General features: G+C 38.8%; 1 protein-coding gene across 1 annotated transcript in view; it reads left to right on the top strand.

Annotated features, from left to right (window-relative positions):
• Window positions 1-17,408, top strand: part of LOC124721470 (protein Pixie) — a 64,948-nt gene extending 47,540 nt beyond the window's left edge. Inside the window, exons 5-11 of the mRNA XM_047246465.1 lie at window positions 1,103-1,289; window positions 1,393-1,514; window positions 2,049-2,333; window positions 4,983-5,098; window positions 12,652-12,848; window positions 14,115-14,349; window positions 15,414-17,408. Of these exons, the coding sequence (XP_047102421.1) occupies window positions 1,103-1,289; window positions 1,393-1,514; window positions 2,049-2,333; window positions 4,983-5,098; window positions 12,652-12,848; window positions 14,115-14,349; window positions 15,414-15,461 (1,190 nt within the window). The 3' untranslated portion in view covers window positions 15,462-17,408. The remainder of the gene's footprint in view (window positions 1-1,102; window positions 1,290-1,392; window positions 1,515-2,048; window positions 2,334-4,982; window positions 5,099-12,651; window positions 12,849-14,114; window positions 14,350-15,413) is intronic.
• The last annotated feature ends 3,371 nt before the right edge of the window (window positions 17,409-20,779 follow it).

The following is a 20,779-nucleotide window of genomic DNA, read 5'->3' as shown; positions in this document are numbered from 1 at the left end:
CAAAATTATGTGTGAAAGCTTAGATTCTCTTAAAACTTATTAAGCTTAGAGGCCAATATTATATGTGAAAGCTTTTCTTTTCTTGTAGCAATGCTATGCGTATTAATTTAGACCATTAACTTTTCCTATTTGTGTGGCCGCGCTTCTTGACAGTGGTGTTTGCTATTGGCTGACTACATTGCATGTCCTATGCACTGGATATTCGCCGTCATCGGCTGGCATATGAAAATGTGCAGGGTGCATGTTGCTGCACATTATAGATCTTTCCAAAACGTGTGGTTCCCCCACCCCCACCCACCTGTCCACCCCCACGTAAGTTTCATTTTGTAAAGTGCTGGGAAATTCTACACCGGCATATAAAACCATAACGATTCAACGAATCGATAAGTTGTACAGTTCCAAGGAAATGTATACTGTCACTTAACATGGAAAAAGTGTATTTTCACCCAGGAGTAAGTGTAGTTTTAACTGGGAAATTGGGGAAAATCCGGGAATTATATTTCCTTGTGTGCGTATGCACCCTGACAAAGTTACTAGAGCCTTTACTTTTCTTATGTGTGTTTACCTTTCAATAATTAAACTACCAGATGCTAAGTATCTCTCCACCATCAGGTGCTCCATGCTTACGTACTGTGAATGTACCTTTTGATGTGACATGGTCATAATTTGTCCTTCTCAGTTACCCATGACCATCTACACTGTCACCTTCCAGTGCATAATGTGGAAGGCCTGACATTCCACAGAAAGTTCATTTGCATGCATCAACATGTTCTGCACCTGGTGCATTTCCATAGCCAGTGATCAGTGAGTCCAGGTGATCACTTTTTGACCTACTTCACGTCTCCTGAGATTTCTGTATTGGGTCTACTCTCCCATTACACACACGGGGGAGGGGGGGGTGTAGGCATTCAGATGTCAGGTGTTGTTGAGTTTTCCGTATTTAGTTGAATGATTGCAGACTGCTTGGTCCTCATATAATTTGTACATAAAAATCTGAAGTCTCCACTTTCTAAGGTTCTGTGGAATTCCCTCTCTTTGTTAATGCAACTTTGAAGCAGTTGGTATTTCTAGTGTAAATTGCATTTGTTTTTAATTTTGACAGATTTGAATAACATACGAACCAGGGCAATTGATGCACTTTCTGGAGGGGAGCTTCAGCGATTTGCCTGTGCCATGGTGTGCATACAGAAAGGTGATATATTTATGTTTGATGAGCCATCTAGTTACTTGGATGTAAAACAGCGCTTGAATGCTGCTGTTACAATACGCTCCCTTATGCATCCTGATAAGTAAGTTTATGTAGTGTGTGTCATTGTCTTCAACTAAAATGTTGCTTAAACTATTTTACTCAAATGTATGTATGTTCATTGCATTAGTTGGATTGCATTCCAGATTCATAATTGTTGTGGAGCACGACCTGTCAGTCCTGGATTATCTATCTGACTTCATTTGTTGTTTGTATGGTGTGCCAGGAGCATATGGTGTGGTTACAATGCCATTTTCGGTGAGGGAAGGTGAATATATTAGTTGTAATTTGTTTTAGGTGTTTCTGTATGTTTTATTTACATAAGGAATAATGTTTGTATAGTTTGAAAGATTATGTAATAATTACACGCTAAATTAGCAGGTAAACATAGTAAAAATTTTGTGGTTTTTAAGGGTTTTCTGGTGTCGTAAATGATAGTGAAGCTCTGGTAAGTTATTAGACAGTATGTACCATGGACAATACAAAGCTTGTTAGTCACCATCATGAGATTCTATAGTTAAATAACTTTTCAGTCTATACCAATGTCTTTAAAGCAAAAAGATGACGCGTACATGCGAGGTGTGCTTGCTTACATGAAAGAATGTGTGTGCATTTCTCTTCTTTTTTTTCTGATGAAGGATGTGGCTGAAAACGAATGTGTGCCTTTTAATTGTGTCTTGTCTTCAACTTACCGTACCATCTTCTCCTTAAATTGTTTATATTCCAACCTGGAGTCTCCATTCCTTAATGTCTTTAAAGTGTTTGACGTCTTCATATTCCATTTTATGCTGTTTCATTGCAGGAATAAATATTTTCCTTGATGGTTTTGTGCCAACGGAGAACTTACGTTTTCGGGATGAGTCGCTTGTCTTCAAAGTGGCAGAATCTGCAACAGAGGAGGAAGTTAAACGGATGAACCATTATGAATATCCACCAATGTATATGAAAATGGGAAACTTTCATTTAAGTATTGAACGAGGGCAATTCTCAGATTCAGAAATTCTAGTGCTACTTGGGGAGAATGGAACTGGTAAAACTACATTTATCAGGTTGTTGGCAGGAAAGCTTCAGCCTGATAATGGTTCAGGTTAGTACTTAGTACTGTGATTGCAACATTGATTTGTGCATCAAACATTAAATAAACTCCTCGTGAACATGAGAATGTTGTCCAACTCTAGGCTTATGTGTCAGTTGTCATATTGAGTAAAACTGTTCTTGATACATGACAATATTGTCATATTTTTGTCTAGACCATCATTTTGGCAACTGCTGAAAGTGGCCAAAAGGTTGATCTAGTGTCAAGATGTAGTCATACACCGGAAAAATTTTATTGCAGGCAGAAATAGTGACTGATAAGTAAACAGGTGAAAGAAATGGAGTAAGAGGTCATTTGACTCTGGTCAGATAATTTTCTTACAGTACAAACCATATATTCTCCTACATTTGTATTTTTGTAGAGAAGATACTCCACAAATGCCAATTAAGTTTTAGTGTCAGTACACTTGTTACTTATCACCGAGATTGACGACAAATGTATATGTGTGTCATAATTTGACTGACTTGTACTGTGTTGTTTAATTTAAGTGGTATAAGAGATGTTGCAGTGAAATGTATTACATGAATGACAGAAATGAAGAGCAATTTCTATCATGCCTTTAGAAAGTGTGCCATATTATATTTTTGTGTAAAGACAATGGGGTTTTACTTCATCTAATGCAGTTGTAATAGTGTGTAAGGTTCCAGAAGGGATAAGTTTGACTACATGAAATCATGTGCCCTGGGAAAAAAATAAGTGGTTTACTTTGGCACTGTGGCAACACTTTAACATTATTAATTATGTAATGTCACACTGTTGGGTTGAGATATCTCATCTGACCCATGAAATATAGTTAGTGTGTGCTCTACCACCAATTTAGTACAAGCTCATACATATGCAGAGGAAGCAGTGTTCAGGCTGTGGTTTAACTAAAATGGAACTTCGTTTCTGGCAGTTGGAAATTGTTTCTTTTTTTTTAAAAAAAAGTGAATGCATGCACAAAGCTGTTGTGTTGAATGTTGTAGCTGTTATTCTGTAAGTTTAATAAACTTGGTTTTTACAAATGTGCCTTCCATGAAGTAAACATTTTTTTATGCATTTGTTTGACACCTACGTGGCACCTTCTCTTGAGGCTCAATTTATTTCTTTGTGTGTCTCATTTATGCCTTAATTCTACAGAATGTCATTTTTCTGAAATTTTCCTACTTGTTGCTATAAATGCTTCTTCTACAGTGGAATCTAATCTATCTCCCCAATATGTGTTCCATGGCTTGTTGAAAATCCTAATAATGAATAGATTGAGTTTTCAACCAATGAAATGTCTAGTATAATGTAGATTCAGCTTCTTTGTTGAGTATTTGCTGAAAATTTTCCAACAGTTAACATCTAATGTTTCAATATTTACACTTTCCATATTGGCTGTGCAATATGTTCTAATAAATTGTTTTCTAGCCCACTATTAGAGAAGCATTTGTTAGAACATATTGGGCAGCAAATTTGGAGAGTGTAAATATTAAAATATATGTATTTGTATGTAGATTTTGGAATTTTGTCTAAAAAAAATAAAAAAAAAAAATGCAGTGTGCATTCCGACTGGCCTTTTCACTGTATAGCACACATTTGACGTGACCAGTCTCCACACTGTAGTGCAGACTGAGAAACATACAGTTGAGTTCAACACAGAACTGGCAGTTTCTGGCTTTGATGCACCACTTGGCTCAGTGCCAGTAGACCGTGATCATTTCTTGGAATGGTGCTGCCAATAAAAAGCTGTGCTGACTGAAGCCCCAATAGTGAGGCTAGTTGTCATCACTTCTGTGTCTATGGAAAGAACACACAGTGGTCTCAGATCTCAGTAACACATTTTTTCTACTGATGATAGCAGTGACAAGCCTCCCTCAATTCCTCTTTGGTTGGCCTCTTCCATCTGGCAGACAACTCCTTGTGGGATACAGACACAGTGCACATTTTATTTGTTTCCCTCCAATATTTCCCTAGGATGCACTCTTGTCAGCCTAACATAAGTTTCCTACAGCTAACAGCCTTATGTTTCACCTGTGGAGCAATTGGATTATCAGTGGAAGGGAATGCCTCAAACCTATTAATTAAAAGTATCGGTTTAGCCTTTTGACCATTTACAACACCCTAGCCACTCACCACCAAGTGACTGTTTGATGCTGGATTGGGAATCTTATGAGACCACATGACAGTAAGAAAAAAGATCCCAAAACTGCCACACTCCATAGCCACATGTACCTGGTGAAAGATACTTCTATAACTAGCCCTTGCAATGATGAAAATATAGGAAAACTGCTAAACGTGGTGAAAAGGTAGTTTCTGTGTAGTTTCTGATTGCTTTCACACAGAACCATGTAAAATATTAAACCAGAGCCAATACACAAATTTTATATAGTGGCTATTTCTGTCGGTAATTAGTGCGTATTCTTGGAGGAATGATGCACTACTCTTAGGGTCCTCGTGGCTCTCTCTAATTTGATAAGAGTACTACAGTTAGTTATATCAGCACAATCCAAGTTTTACTTTCCTCTTTGTACGCATTAAAGTAATAAAATCTTCTGAAAATGTGTATGTTAATATTGTTCAGTGTAGAATAATTACATTTAAATTGACAAAATAACTAAGTTCCTTACGCCCAAAATTATTTAATTTACCTTCTGTATTTCATTAATTTTCTTTCAGGTTCAGTGCCCCAGCTACATATAAGTTACAAACCTCAAAAAATCAGTCCAAAATCACAGGGAATTGTTCGTCAACTTCTTCATGAAAAAATAAGAGATTCATACGTTCACCCACAGGTTAGTTTTATCCTCAGTAGTTTGACACTGTGCAGTAACTATTAACAAGTAAAAAGCATAATATGGAATAAATTCAAAATGGTGGTGGGTGGTGTTGGGTGGCTCCAGTAAAACTTTGTGATGGTATTATTATTTCTTGTTGTAATACCAATTTCTCAACACTTGCTGTTGAAGTATTTTTTCATCCCGAAATAATTCCAGCAGGAGAATAGTTTTTAATATAGTGAACTGTACAATTAGGCAAGTGAATGTGGAACTCACACGTAAGTTACATGTGTTCGCACATCTTACGGGTTTTGAGGCATTTGTTCCATTGTTAAACAAAACTGGGAACTCGTAGAGATAATAATCCTGAATCTGTATGAGGAATAAGTGACGATTCCTCCTACCCCTCTCTTCCATCTGGGAGGGGAGGGGAGGGGGGATTATATTCTTCTGGTGCAAAATGGCTCTGAGCACTATGGGACTTAACTTCTGAGGTCATCAGTCCCTCTTCTGGTGCAAATTTTCTATTTATATTCTTGCTGGTAGTGTTGTACACACATACTACTGATCCTCTTTTCAAGAGGAAGTCCTGGTTCTCTTAAAGACAATAGGTAGTGTGTGCTCTGAACAGTTTTTTTCACTGACAAATATTATACCAATCTTGATACAAATAACTTTCCATGACTTAAGTGAAAACTGTGACCCCACACTGTAAGGTTGTGCACCTTTTTTATGTAGACATCAGCTGTTTTGGGTCTAATTTACTGCCAGCATATAATCTTTACTACATTATTAAAATAATGACAACTATGTTTCTCAGTAAATTCCTCCTTTACAAACAGACAGACAAATTGATCTTCATTAAAATTGTTGTACTGTTTACTTGTAAAGAGCTTCCTTTCACAGTATTCAACTGAGGTGACTAAAGTCATGGGATAATGGTATGCACATATACATATGGTGATAGTATTGTGTACACAATGTATAAAAGGGCAGTGTATTGGCAGAGCTGTCATTTGTACCCAGGTGATTCGTGTAGAAAGATTTCCGAGATGGTTATGGCTGCATGATGGGAATTAACAGATGTTGAACAGAGAATGGTAGTTGGAGTTAGATGCCAGAGACATTCTACTTCAGAAATCCTTCAGGAATTCAATATTCTGAGATCCACAGTGTCAACAGTGTGCCAAGAATACCAAAGTTAGGCATTACACCTCACCACAGACAACATAGAGACCAATGGCCTTTACTTAATAACAGAAGACAGCGGCATTTACGTAAAGTTGTTAATGCCAACAGAAAAGCAACAATGTGTGAAATAATTGCAGAAATCAATGTGGGACGTACGATAAACATATCCGTTAAGAACAATGCAGTGAAATATGGCATTAATGAATTGGGCAGCGGATGACTGACATGAATGTCTTTGCTAACAGCACGACATTGCCTGCAGTGCCTCTCCTGCGCTCGTGACCATACGTGTTGGACCCAAGACAACTGGAAAACTGTGATGTGGTCAGATGAGTCCCAATTTCAGTTGGTATGGTTAGTGTGTGGTGCAGACCCCAAGAAGCCATGGACCCAGGTAGTCAGTAAGGCACTGTGCAAGCTGGTGGTGGCACCATACTGGCATGGGCTATTTTTACATGGAATTGAGTGGGTCATCGGTAATGTTCAGCTACTGGAGACCATTTGCAGCCATTCATAGACTCAGTGCTCCCAAACATCAATCACATTTTTGTAGATGACAATGCGCAATGTCGCCAGGCCAAAATTTTTCATAGTCGGTTTGAAGAACATTGTGGACAGATTGAGCAAATCGTTTGGCCACCCAGATTGCCTTACACGAATCCCATCAGACATTTATGGGACTTAATCAAGAGGTAATCCACAGCTCGTGGTCTTGTGGTAGCGTTCTTGCTTCCCGCGCACGGGGTCCCGGGTTCGATTCCCGACGGGGTCAGGGATTTTTCCTGCCTCGAGATGACTGAATGTTGCTGTGTAGTCTTAATCATCATCATCATCCATCCCCATTATGGCCAGAGGAAGGCAATGGCAAACCACCTCCGCTAGGACCTTGCCTAGTATGGCGGTGCGGGTCTCCCGCATCGTCCCGTACGCTCCTCGGAGTATTATGGGACCTCATCATCAATCAAGAGATCAGTTTGTGCACACAATCCTGCTCTGGCAACACTTTCACAATTGTGGACGGCAGTAGAGGCATCATGGCTCAGTATTTCTGCAGGGGACTTCCAGCGACTTGTTGAGTCCATGCCACATAGAGTTTCTGCTCTACACCAGGCAGAAGAGGTCCGACACAGTATTAAGAGGTATCCCATGACTTTTGTCTCCTCAGTGTATGTCTCAATGAAATGCTTGTGGTGTAAACATTCTCCATGTTGCAAAGACATGAAAGGGGACAGTGTGGCTACTAACAAAGAAACCCTTGAGTGCAAGGTCGCAAAAGACCAGTGGTGTTTATGGCATTCAATGTCCCCATGCAACCAAATATTGGCTGGTAATAGCAACATGGAGGTGGGACTGGAGATACCCTATTGTGAGAATATGGAGCGTAGTTCAACTGCTTAGTCGATGTGTAACCCACAACAGTGCTACAGTGCTAGTGGTGGTGTTACAAAGCAGAGCAATGGCAATGACAAATAAAGCAAAGATTGCATTATAACAACAACAACAACAACAACAGTTCTGAAGTCCACATTTTGTTGGAAAGGAACCCAAGGAATTTTGCAGAGTGAGAAATAATTGGCAGATGAAAGATTAGTGTTTCTGTAAGATGACTCTGTGGAATGTGTGGTGGTGTATACACAGTGTGTACATTGTACATGAGGAGTAGAATGATGATGATTGATGATGATGATGATGATGATGATTGATTGATGATGATGATGATGATGATGATGATGATGATGATGTGTGGTTAACAAGTGAAAATGATATTGAAACAGGGGTTGAGCAATGTAGTTTATCACCCTTGTTGGACAGGGAGCCACAAATCTGGTCTGCAGTGAAAGGTAGTGAAGAGCAATAGTTGTTCAGAAAGTGTGTACTAAACATAATTATGTACATGGAAGATCACATGCAGCATAGTAAAAAACATTTATGAACAGATTTTGAATAAGTCCACAGCAACGTGACGATGTAGTGCATAAGAAGAATGATGGATATTAAAGGGAAGACAAGGTGCACTTGTTATAAAACTGGTGTTTGTGGATTTTAAGGATGCTCGATAAAATTTACAGCATGTGCATGATACTGACATACTACGTTATGCATATCAAATTGCATGTGACATAGGTTACAGTGATTTCGAGGGAACCAGTGGATACTTGCATAACTTCAAACAGTGATACAGATTACGAAAACTAAGACAACGAAATTTCAAACAAAGCATTAACTTTACGATGCACAGGAAACTGTTGAATCGGCCCAAAAATATTTAGATGAGATAAACAAAATTATACTATCATTCAGTAAGAAATTTGTTTTCCACTCTGACTGATCTTGATTTGAAGAGGAAGTGCATATGAAAGGAACGCTGGGAATTAGAGGTACCAAGAGAGCTATTTCAAAATAAACTTAACATTAGTGCCTTAAACACATTTTGTATAAAATTGTGCAGACTGTTAATCTGGGTAGTAAAGTGGCTGGTAAGTTATTTATTGTGCTGCGAGAAGTTGGAGGTACTGCGCTCATAGATTCTTTCTCCTGTGCATGATCTTGCAAGGGCAGTACGGAATTTGTATGTCACAGCAAGTATGAGTGGGAAAATGGGTGTAATATAACTACTACTATGGTATAGGCACTGATTTTGGCCAATAGCTGGCCAAAAAACTTAGTTTTGCTTGATTCCTGGAACCACTAGACAAATTCAGCTTCTCGATGTCCTTCCCCCCCCTCCCCCCCCTCCGTGTCTATAAAATATATTATTGCAGTATCTGCAGCTACACCTTAAAGGGTAGCCAGTTTCAGGATAAGCTCATGACAGAGTTTTGCATTTGGTTGCATGTCATCACGTTCCATCAGTGCTCATCACCCTGTTACACCCATACAATTCTATCTGCATTCTTTAAAAGTGGAGAGTCCTGCACGGTTTGTAACTCCCAAGGAGTTCCCCATCAATTGTGATGGTGTGAACCTTTGTGATTCCTGTGGCATGCTATTTTTTATTTGTTCTTCGTAGTACAAGTTAATGCTCTATTTTGAACATTTCTTGAATGTCAGCTGTATCCATTTTGTGAAGTGTAATACATTCTTCCCATAGGAGGTTGATCTCTTCACCTCCCAGGCACATTTTCTGTCGCCCTCCTGATGCACATGATGAATCACTAGCAGCTAATATTTTTCCTGTCGTGATTGTTTACACAGCACTTTCGTAGGAGGCTTATGAAAGATTGAGATTGTGACCTCGCACTCAAGGGGTGTCTTGTAAGATTGCATCAAATGTCTAGATGAGATTGTTCCACTTAGAGTGCTCGCACATCTTCTGCAAAGTGCTTGCAGACAGTGGTGGGAAAACAGCTCATGCACAGTTATTTGAGGAAATGGGCCATAGCCTATGTGACCATATACCACAGCAGGAGTGCCTGAGGGCAGGGGGTTGGGTGAATGACTTGCACTGGTGACAGAACAGGGCACAACCACATTACAGTAGCACCACATGCTGGTCAGCTTTTACTACCTGTGCATGTGAGTTTCTATGCCTCACAGGGCAGTGTTGGATTCAGTTGAGCATTAAGTTCTGGTATCCTGTCTTACATCTCGGGGCCATAATCCTCACACATGTCTAAAAGTTAAGCACAATAGGGGAAAATAGAAATGGAAGGAGAATGATCAGCAATCTGTGTAATTGTTAATGTTTCCTCATAAACCCAGAAGTGTTAAATCTGGCCAGGAAAGTAGCACGCACGCACGCACACACACACACACACACACACACACACACACACACACACACACACACACACAAAATTATTTGGACCTATGCCATATACCAGTCATACATTTAGCAGTATTAAATTTTTTTCAGAAAGTGTCATTCCTTGGAATGTGGTAGCTGATATAGTCACTGGAACATTATTGAAAAAGATCCATTTGATAGGTGATGGGTGGTCGTTCCCTGGTGTGAGGAGGTATCGTATTGTCTGCATGTACAGACTTTCTCTGTCTTGTTGGTGTTCAGAGGAATAACACCCATAGGTCAAGGGTGGCTTACTGCAGGCTCTTAATGCCTGTCCACATTGAGGTGCTACGTTTAATGAGTCTTACATGCAGGCCTCCAGCTGTTGACTGCTTGGTCTGACCAGCAAGGTAACTGGATCTAAAAAAGCAAGGTAACTGGATCTAAAAATTGTAGAGCATATTGGGAACCCCTTGGGGATATGAGTTGCAGGTTGTTATCTGGTACAAAACAGATGCTCAGCATCTTCTCATTAGATTCGTTGTGCAAATAGCTTTTGGATCATGTTGTGCAGATAATATGGAAGATAGGTTTAATTCCTGTACTTCGTCTTTCACTGTTGAATATACTTTCCTGTTCTATTATATTTTAAAAACTGTTCAGAACTTTCATAGTTATGTATCTTGAACACCGTTATATGCCAGCTATCTCGTGATTAAATTTCAATACATTCTAGAACTTTCCTGACAAGTTAACAGAAATATGCTGTAATTTGTTGGTAAGTGTTAACTTTGGGATTCTTTTAATATAATAATAACAACTGTGCTGTTCCTCTCTCTCTCTCTCTCTCTCTCTCTCTCTCTCTCTCTCTCTCTCTCTCTCTCTCTCTCTCTCTAAATTTTGATGTTTTGCGTGTGGGTAGTGGGCTGTGCAGACGTATTATGGTGCATCTTGCCAAGGTACAAATTGTGTAAAAGGGTTGGTAGTGAACTCCTAACTTGCAACCTGTGTGTACTGTGATTCAGGATTTGAAATTATTTTAATTTTTGGTCGCTTTATGTATTGTATTAGATTTCCTGTTTTTTTCCCCCTCCCATTGGTTGAAACAGTTATTGTAAAAAAATTCAGAAAGTTATTTGCTTTAATCTTAAGTAGTTTCTTGGCTGATGATATATACTATATTTACCCAACTATTATGAGGTTTCTTCCTAAATTCATCATTTCAAAAATACAGGCTCATTGTATATTTGCTGACAAATCTTTGGTTGCTGAGGTCAGTGTTCTTATGTTGTGTAATAGCTTAGTGTAGGGGTTGTCTTACATTCACAGATGAAGCTTTGGTAGCTGTCACATGCAGGTTTGGCCATTTCAGAAGGGTTGGAGGGGTGCAGTGGCACCAGCATGGCTGAATGTGAGGAGGGTAGTGGTAAGGTGCAGAAAATTTTGTCATGCTGCTAACTATGATGCATCCTATGTACCTAGCTTTTTGCGAACATCTACACATTTAAACTGCTGTTCACTTGAATCTAAATGTAGTCTGAACTGAACTGACTTTGTGAATGAACAAATACTCAGCAATTGTATACATTTCAACAGTGGACAAATCAATTCTAACATGAATATGTTCATATACAGTGCCCAAAATGTGGCATAATAAATGAAACAAGAAGTATAACAATAGCACTAAACCAGCCACTGCTAGACAGCATTGTTACTTTCCAAGGTTTGTGACCAGTGATGAAGAGCACTGTTAGCCCAAAGTGGTCAGACTTCTGCCAATTCAGCAGAGGCTCCCAGAGGGTAACGTATTATTATTGTTATTCAGTTTGCATAATGTTGCAAGAATGGGAAGTTGTAGCGTTTTATCGTGGCTGTAAATCACAGCAGTGACTCTGTTGAGAAACATAGAGCCAAGTATATGCTGCTGACAAATGGCTCATGCAGACAATACAAAACTAACTTTAACTTAATGGTTATTCATGATGCAGAGGTCACAACTGTGCAGCATGAAGCAAATTTGATGTCACAAAGTGAAGGTGCTGTCAAATGAAGAAAGTTGGTTCTACATGTGAAACTCTCAGGGGACCAAATTGAGAAAGATTTCATTAATTAGAGCACCTGGTTGTTCATTAAGTCAGCGAGAGACACAATTAAGGATTCCAAGTTATTCAAGAAATAATGTGAATAAAGTTGCTGGAGGTAAAGAAGAATTTTCTGACTGCATACTTACCAGAGTTCAAAGCGAGTACAAGCTGATGTTTGACAATGCAGAGGATGGAACTTATGTACTGGTGCAGAACAACACTAGCCCAATGATTTACTGTGGCTTTTGATGAAAAACCATTGCGTATCATCATATAATCTATCTAGGAAAACACAGATGTTTATTATGGGCAATGTTAACTTTTTAGGCAGATGTTAAGATACTTTAATTACACATTTTAAATTTGATTTGTCATAACACACAAAAATAAAAATTTCTCAAGGAGTCCCTTTAAAAAAAAGGGATTGTCTGATATTGTCAAATAAATATGGCATGTGCTTTTGTGTTCTAAATAGTGTTTTTATTGATTCTTACATATTTTCAGCTAATTTATCCTTACATATTTTGAACTTCAAGTTTATAATCGTGTACTTTTTATTCATGCAGTTTGTGACTGACGTCATGAAGCCTTTGAGAATGGATGATATAATGGATCAGGAAGTTCAGAACTTGTCGGGAGGAGAACTGCAGCGTGTTGCTCTAGCACTTTGTCTTGGTAAACCTGCTGATGTTTATCTCATAGATGAACCATCAGCATATCTAGATTCTGAGCAACGTCTTGTGGCTGCAAAAGTTATAAAAAGGTAAATGTTTCTATAGAACCACTTCGTTAGGAACAGAATAGTGCCATTTTCATCAGACAAGGGTATCATCAAGACTGCCCCGGGGAAGGGTGATATGAGTGCTGTCGTTGTCTATATACACAAATGATTTGGTGGACAGGGTGGGCAGCAATATGCAGTTGTTTGCTGATGATGCTGTGGTGTACGGTAGGGTGTCAAAGTTGAGTGACTGTTGGAAGATACAAGACGACTTAGACAAAATTTCTAGTTTGTGTGATGAATGGCAGCTAGCTCTAAATGTGGAAAAATGTAAGTTAATGTGGATGAGTAGGAAAGACAAATATATAATGTTCTGGTACAGTATTACGAGTGTCCTGCGTGACACAGTAAAGTTGTTTAAATATCTGGGCGTAACATTGCAAAGCGATATGAAATGTAATGAGAATGTGGGAACTGTGGTAGGTAAGATGAATGGTACACTTTGGTTTATTTGGAGAATTTTAGGAAAAAGTGGGTCACCTGTAAAGGAGATCGCATTTAGGACACTGGTGTGACCTGTTCTTGAATACTGCTTGAGTGTTTGGGATCCGTACCAGGTCAGATTGAAGGAAGACATCGAAACAATTCAGAAGCAGACTGCTAGATTTATTATCGGTAGGTTAGAACAACATGCAAATGTTTTGGAGAAGCATGGGGAACTCAAATGGGAATCCCTAAGGGAACATGACATTCTTTTTGAAAAATTCTATTGAATCAATGTAGATAACCAGACTTTGAATTTGACTGCCAAACAATTTTACTGCCACTAACATACATTGCGTGTACGGACCCTGAAGATAATATAGGAGAAATTAGGGCTTGTATGGAGGCATATAGATAGTTGTTTTTCCCTTGTTCTGTTTGTGAGTGGAATAGGAAAGGAAATGACTAGTAGTGGTGCAGGGTACTCTCCGCCATGCACTGTATGGTGGCTACTGGAGTATTGATGTGGATGTACTAGCTGTAGTTGTAATAAAATGACCTTATCATTTTTGAGACCAGAGATGTATTAGTTGTGCAATATAAAATGTCACTTTGTGCATGGATTGTTCTCTGAACGGTTAATAAAAAAAAAGCGCATGTGAACGCGCGCGCACGCTCGCACACACACAAAATTCTATTCATTGTTAAGTGGTTATAACTACTCCTTAACACTATGTTTTTAATGCTTAACTGAGTCTAGTAAGGCAGTTGCCATAGTTTTAAACTATGAAATCAGCAGCACTGATTTCTCTTTGTTTTCTGCAGGTTCATACTCCATGCTAAGAAAACTGGTTTTGTGGTTGAACACGATTTCATCATGGCCACTTACTTGGCTGACAGAGTCATTGTATTTGAAGGAGCACCATCGATTGAAACTGTAGCACACAGTCCACAAAACTTATTGGCTGGAATGAACAGATTCCTGGAACTTTTAGGCATCACATTTAGGAGAGATCCAAATAACTACAGACCTCGAATCAATAAAAACAACTCTGTGAAGGTATGTGTTGAGAGTTGATCATAACTAAAGGAGTAAAATGCTGTTAACTTGAATAATTGGGTTGTCTCTACCGCTTTTGGTTGTATCTCGTTGTTATAAAACAAATTCTTACAGAAGTTGAATTTAATGTAATTTACTTTTTTCATTCTTCACTGAAATTTAAGATGGTACATTGATTAGACTAACTTGTGGCTTGTGTGTGTGTGTGTGTGTGTGTGTGTGTGTGTGAGAGAGAGAGAGAGAGAGAGAGAGAGAGAGAGAGAGAGAGAATTTAAAATGGTACATTGATTAGATTAACTTGAATTGATTAGACTAACGTGAATGGGCATGACACGCAGGACTATCCTTGGGATATAAAACCCACTAACTCAAAAATGAAATGAGATTCTGTTCTCAGTTTTAAATAAAATTTCATTCACTGCACTGTACGAGGAAAGCAGTGTTTATGCAATGTGTTTTTACCTCTGCAAACTCTTTAGAATTTTGTGCAGTGTTTTACTTAATTTGATGCAGCGCAGTACATACGATGAATAATGAAAATAAATTAATTTCTTTATCAGGTGAAAATATCAGACTGTAAAGTGTGCAAAAATCAAATTTTTTTTCACCTAACACTTTTCAAAAAACTGAATGATAAGTATTTTATACTGACCGGAATGCTGTCTCTTGGTGCAGGCACCAGCATTTGGTGAGCGGTGCAGCTGTAACAAAAGCTGCCTCCGCATGTAATACAAAGAGAACATCTCTAGCAACGAAAAGGTTAAACTGTGGCTGTGAGTTTGAGAAATGTCCAGAAAATCATTGACTGGACTAAGAAAGCACTGTATTTGAGAGCTGTCTTCCTCCCTTGGTCCGAGTGTCCATATGCTTGGTTTATATCCTACGATACTGGTTCAGATATGTTAATTGAATGTTAGCGGAAAAGGCTGTTTACATTTAGTTATAGTCTATTGCTAATCTTTTCCATAAAGCAGCTGATTAATTCCTGATTTGTTTATTAATGAAAAAAATTGTGTATGTTGAAACTAAAGTTTTTCCTAAGAAGTGTTTCTTTTGACTTTCAGGACACTGAACAAAAGCGAGCTGGTCAGTATTTCTTCTTAGAAGATTAGCAGCTATACAGTATGTTGGAATCAGCACTACAGATGGCAATGGCAGAACGCTTGACTAGTACATGCATTGTGAACTGACTTAATGCTTTGTAATATTAGTTCTGAGGGTTTGTTGGAAAGCAGATTCTGCAGACAGATCCAAAAATCATCATCATAACAAAGAGAGGCCAACCACTGCTGTGAAGTAACTGAATAATGAAAATATCTTCAGCGTGCTTCCTTCTTCTTCCTTCTGAATTCCTGATACCTCTGAACCATTTCTCTCTGAATATTTAAGTTCTGATTGTGCGTCTTCCACAGTATGACAATCTTAATTTTGTGGAGATATTCAGGAGATGTATTAGTTCAGGAAGGCATGTCACTGTAGCTGACATTGGAAGTTTTCGGTGGCTGTGATGACATCCTGTTTCTTTATAGTATGAAAATAAATAAAACCTAAATCTCCCTGTATTCTGTAATCAAAATGTGCACATGTTAAACATGTGGTACTTCATAACAGATTTATTTTGAATAGAAGGTTCTTGAGGAAAGAGTATATTAAATGTACGCAAGACGCCAAGCTTCCAACAATATCCTCGATTGTCTTTGTCCAGAAAGGAACTTTGGGAGATAATGAGAATCCACATATGTAAGAAATGTAGTGGTGGCTGTTGTGAAGAGATTAGACTGGCACAAACTATGTCACCTGCAGCATCAGTGTAAATGAGTAAAATGGAGTGCAGCGAAATACGTAAACTGTGTGCCTATTAATGTCATTAATGCACATTCTAAATTTCTGTAACATCGTTGATGACTGGGCACCAGTAATTTGAGTGTTAATCAAAATCTCTCGCTGCCAGGCAGTACCTGGTGCTTATTCACAAGTCAGATTTCAGTGTAAACTCGGCATGCAGGTGCTATCAGTATGTCATTTGTATCTATTGATCACAATAATATGTTTAACAATTGTATTATTAGCAAATGAAAAGGAGAATATTTTTGAAAGCTTGAAATTTTATCAAAATGTAATGAAAGTTTGATTGGAATAATTCACAAAGTGCACATCTTGTGGCACAGCAGACTATATATTGCCACTTCATTCAAATTGGCGTTATGACGGGTTACGTTGAATTTATATTGTTTTTCTGTATTATTCTTAGGGTGTACTGTTCAGCCACCTCGTTGTTTTTTCGTTTTTTTGTTAATGTTCTTTCTCGCTTACTTGCATAGTATTGTTCTATTTGCGGTACCCCTTGCCACTTTGTAGTGTTTCTTTAATCTTCATTGGTTCTTGTCTTGAAAGTATGTTGAATAAGTGTCTGATTTGCTCCTCTCTTTATATTTTTTTGTTTATTTAGCGGACTGGATACCTTCTCTATCAACACTTTCATGTTCTTTTTTCATCTGCGTGGAAGCATTTCACAATTCACAAAGCACAGTTTTCTCACATGTTTGTTAGTAACAAGCATGTGCAATGTATTAACTATGTATTTCTTATGTAAGGTAAGGAGATTTCAAATGATATCATTTATTTACAGTCCACTGATGTCTCTTACTTGTCACTACTGTTATCAACAGTTTGGTCCATAAAGGTATAAGTGGCACGGCTGTCTGCAGCTGTCTTCTATACTGTCTCACATTAGCCAGTTTAGAGCTTTCCAACAAGCCTTTGTCATGTGTAATTTACAGTCGATCATACCAATGTACTAGTTTGGATATGATTTCGTCAGTTGGTTATCGATATAACTCTAAAACTCTTGATGTTAAAGACTTAGGGTTTATTGCTGTATGGTATTAAAATAGAGAAGAAATGTTGAGAGATTTTTCAGCAAGAGCCCTGGAAAATGATCCAGAATACGTGCCGTATTAGGTTTGTAATGACTTGTGATGTGTCTGATTGTACGAAATTGAACTGTTAAGATTTTTTAAAATACAGTGGAATAAAGTATTCTGTTCATAAAAATGTAATCGTTGGTAGAGTTTGTTTTTTGTGCTAGAAATAATAAAACCCCCTTCCTTATCATATTTATCTAATTGGAGATATTTAAGTGTGATACAAAGCACAAGTTCAGCAGAGAGTTTTATTAATATTGATTTACATTATAATTCTGTTTAAATTTAAAATGTAGTGGTATATTGTCACATGTAAACTACAAGTGTGTTCAAATTCGAAGGCAGGGTCGTTGGTGAAATTAAACACTTGCACTGAGAGCACATTTATTACTGACACCAATGTACAGCCAGAACAGAGCTCAACTTGTGTACAGTGTGTGCAGTTCTATATACAAACACCGAATATTCCAGGAAGCTGGTATTAATAGAAACATCGTATATTCCAGAATACACAAACATAAGACATTTTGAGAACCTTCCAGAAATGATAATACTAAATAAATGCTGGTTGTCGGGTTCACACTGCCGACCCACAGCACACCAGCTAGCAATGCTAACCACTGTGCCACACTGTGTGCACATCAGCTGGTGCATTGCTTCCTCTCCAGAAAGTACAGTGACCCACTGTTCAATGTGGTCCACTGGAGCCAATTATAGCATCCCTTATCTAGATCTCGCTAGTGGTCATCTGTGTGGCAGTGCTGGCAGATCCTTGCGTTTCGGTCACATTGTTACATCTTCTTCGCTATGATGAGCATGAAAGTTTGATGCTTCAGTTCTTTGAATCTCCCGTAATCGATCTGTGTCTCAGCACTGTAGTAGGGCATCATAAGGAGGAGATGGATGTTGTCTCTGTGCTTCTGTATTTTTGATAAAGGGTCATAATCCTTGACTTCATATGTAATATCTGAGAAGCTGTGGAGAATACAAGACAGCCCAAAGTAGCACTTAAGTAACTTTTGGAATAGTCCTACGTTCTGGAAAGGCATAGCAATCCAAATTCAGTCTCCTGGACTGTATCTCATTGGTTGGTGCTTGGCTCTGTAGCACTCTGTCCTCATGGCCGTCCAGGGTCCGTATACAAACCAGCTGTGTTGTGCCTTAGTCCTGGTGATGAAATGTTTCACACAGTCATTATGGGTATCATCCATTTGAAATGGGAACGGTGTATCAATTGTGATTTCAGCCTCACAACCATGGAACAGAATGAATCGTGTGAAGCTTGTGATGTTTTCCTTCATTGTGTTGTATGAAAATGTCACGGCAGGCAATGAGATATTCCAATCTCTCTGGTAGACATCAGCATACATAGACAGCATATCTGCCAACGTCTTACGAAAACATTATGTGACACCATTCCTCTGTGGATGGTAAGCGGTTGTCTTTCTTTGGGAGGTGATGCAACTTGAAAATCTCAACTGGAAAAATTTTGAAATCGGAGATCACCACACGGGATGTTCCATGCCTCAAAATGTCATCAAGGGACTTTGAAATTTCTGGAGCTTCAACAGTTGGCACAGCTTCAGTTCGTGTAGTGGGTTAGGTAGTCAGTGTAGACTATCCACTGATTCCTGTTCGTGGAGTTCAGGATACTCCTCAAGGGGTAGATTCCAATCTGGTAAAATTGTGCTGCTGTAGATGGGCTTGGTATCGGCTGCCCTGGAGGTAACAAGATTCCTTTGTTGTCCTGTCTTACAGTGGCTTACGTACTGCCTAATGGATTGGTAGAGATCCGACCAGTGCTACCTGCATCTTATTTTGTCCAGAATCTTAATGAATCTGTGGTGACCAGATGCTAGAGTGTTGTGGAGAAACTTCAGGACAGCTGACCATAGATGGACTGGGATGATGAGCAACCTTTTCTGCTCCATTCCATCATAGTTCCTCATATACAATGCTTTGTTAATTGACTGTAAGTTTCCTGTGGTTGTTGGTTAGTTCTCTTTAAGGTTTTTATGGTTTTTGGCAGTGCTGTCTCTTTCCATTTTTTAGCAATAATCTCGTTTAATGGCATGATGACTGAGATTTAATCCACTCTGCTGTTCTGCCAAGAGATTCCTAGAATAGTAGTCAGTGTCTGCGTGTTGTGTCCACTTTTGTAAACAATTGGGACTTTGTACTCGTGAAGCTGCAGTGCTCATCTCGCCACTTGACCGAACGTATGTTTTGGGCTAGTCAGCAAGTATAGAGAATGGTGGTCATGCACAGTGGTGAATGGTTTGAAAAATATATATAGTCAGAAGTTTGATGTCTCAAACAACTGCAAAGCACTCTTTCTCTGTTGTAGGATAAGTTTATCTCAGACTTAGAGAGTACTTTGGAGACATAATCTACCACCTTTTCAGCACCTACTGAGTTTATACTAGAATGAATCCTATTCCAAAACTACTAGCGTCTGTGTGTGGTAGTCTCAGCTATCTCATCATACATAGCCAGAATTGGAGTTGATTATAGTGCCTCTTTAAGGAAAGAGAAATGTCTTCCTTGTACATCCTTACAGGAAAATTTGGCACCTCTGTGCAGTAGGTCTGAGAACACACAATATCAATGTGCTGAGGAGTTGAAAAATCTGTGACTGCCCTTATTTTCTGGGTATCAAGGCACTCCTTCACCATTCACTAGCCACACCAGGATTTTTATTTTTTTGTGACGAAGAGGCTCTTTTTGGACTCGAGCAGAGATTTGCAATGTGTACACACTTCAACATGGTTGTTAGCTGTTGTAGATGTTCTTCAAATGTCTTTGAAAGAATGACATTGTCATCCAGATAACAAAAATGTGTCAGCCATTTAAGGTGTTGAAGCAGGTTGTCTTTTGTAATGCTCCAGCAACCTTTCAATGTACGTGCTCCAAACAACATAACTTTAAACTCTTAGAGGCCATCAAGAGTTAAGAAGACAGTTTTTTGCCTGTCAGCCTTGTTAATGTCGATTTGCCAGTAGCCTTTCTTTACGTCCACAGTTGAGCAATACTTTGCTTCTGTAAAGCAGTTGAGGGTTGTGTGACAGTGGGGTGTCATCTTCCTTCCTGATTTTGTTCAGTCTCTAGTCAACCCAGAAACTGCATGTGCTGCCTTTCACAAGAACGACAGGAGAGGACCAAGAAGACTCACAAGTTTCAATGATGTCATTTTGCAGCATCTTATTCGCTTCCGTATTATCCGTTGTTCAGTTGGGGACAGTATATGCTAGTTTTGGCTAATTGGTGGTTGTTTTGAAGTGGTGATATATTTTTCCACGGACCACTTCCTCTGTCTTTTCCCCACTCTTCGTTTGAAAACATCTGGGAAATGGACGGGACAGAACAGCTGTCCCTCAAGGATGTTATTACTCTGTAAGGCAAGATCCTGTTGGCAGATCAATAGTAGCTTGATTCCTGTGTTGTCTGTAGAGCTAGCTAAACACAATTCTTAGTTGATGACACTATGGTGCTGTTGCTGGACTTGT

This window comes from Schistocerca piceifrons, chromosome X (genome assembly GCF_021461385.2).
Source record: "Schistocerca piceifrons isolate TAMUIC-IGC-003096 chromosome X, iqSchPice1.1, whole genome shotgun sequence".
Lineage (NCBI taxonomy): Eukaryota > Metazoa > Arthropoda > Insecta > Orthoptera > Acrididae > Schistocerca > Schistocerca piceifrons.
The sequence above is the reverse complement of the archived record's forward strand: the minus strand, read 5'-3'. Positions and strand labels throughout refer to the sequence as shown.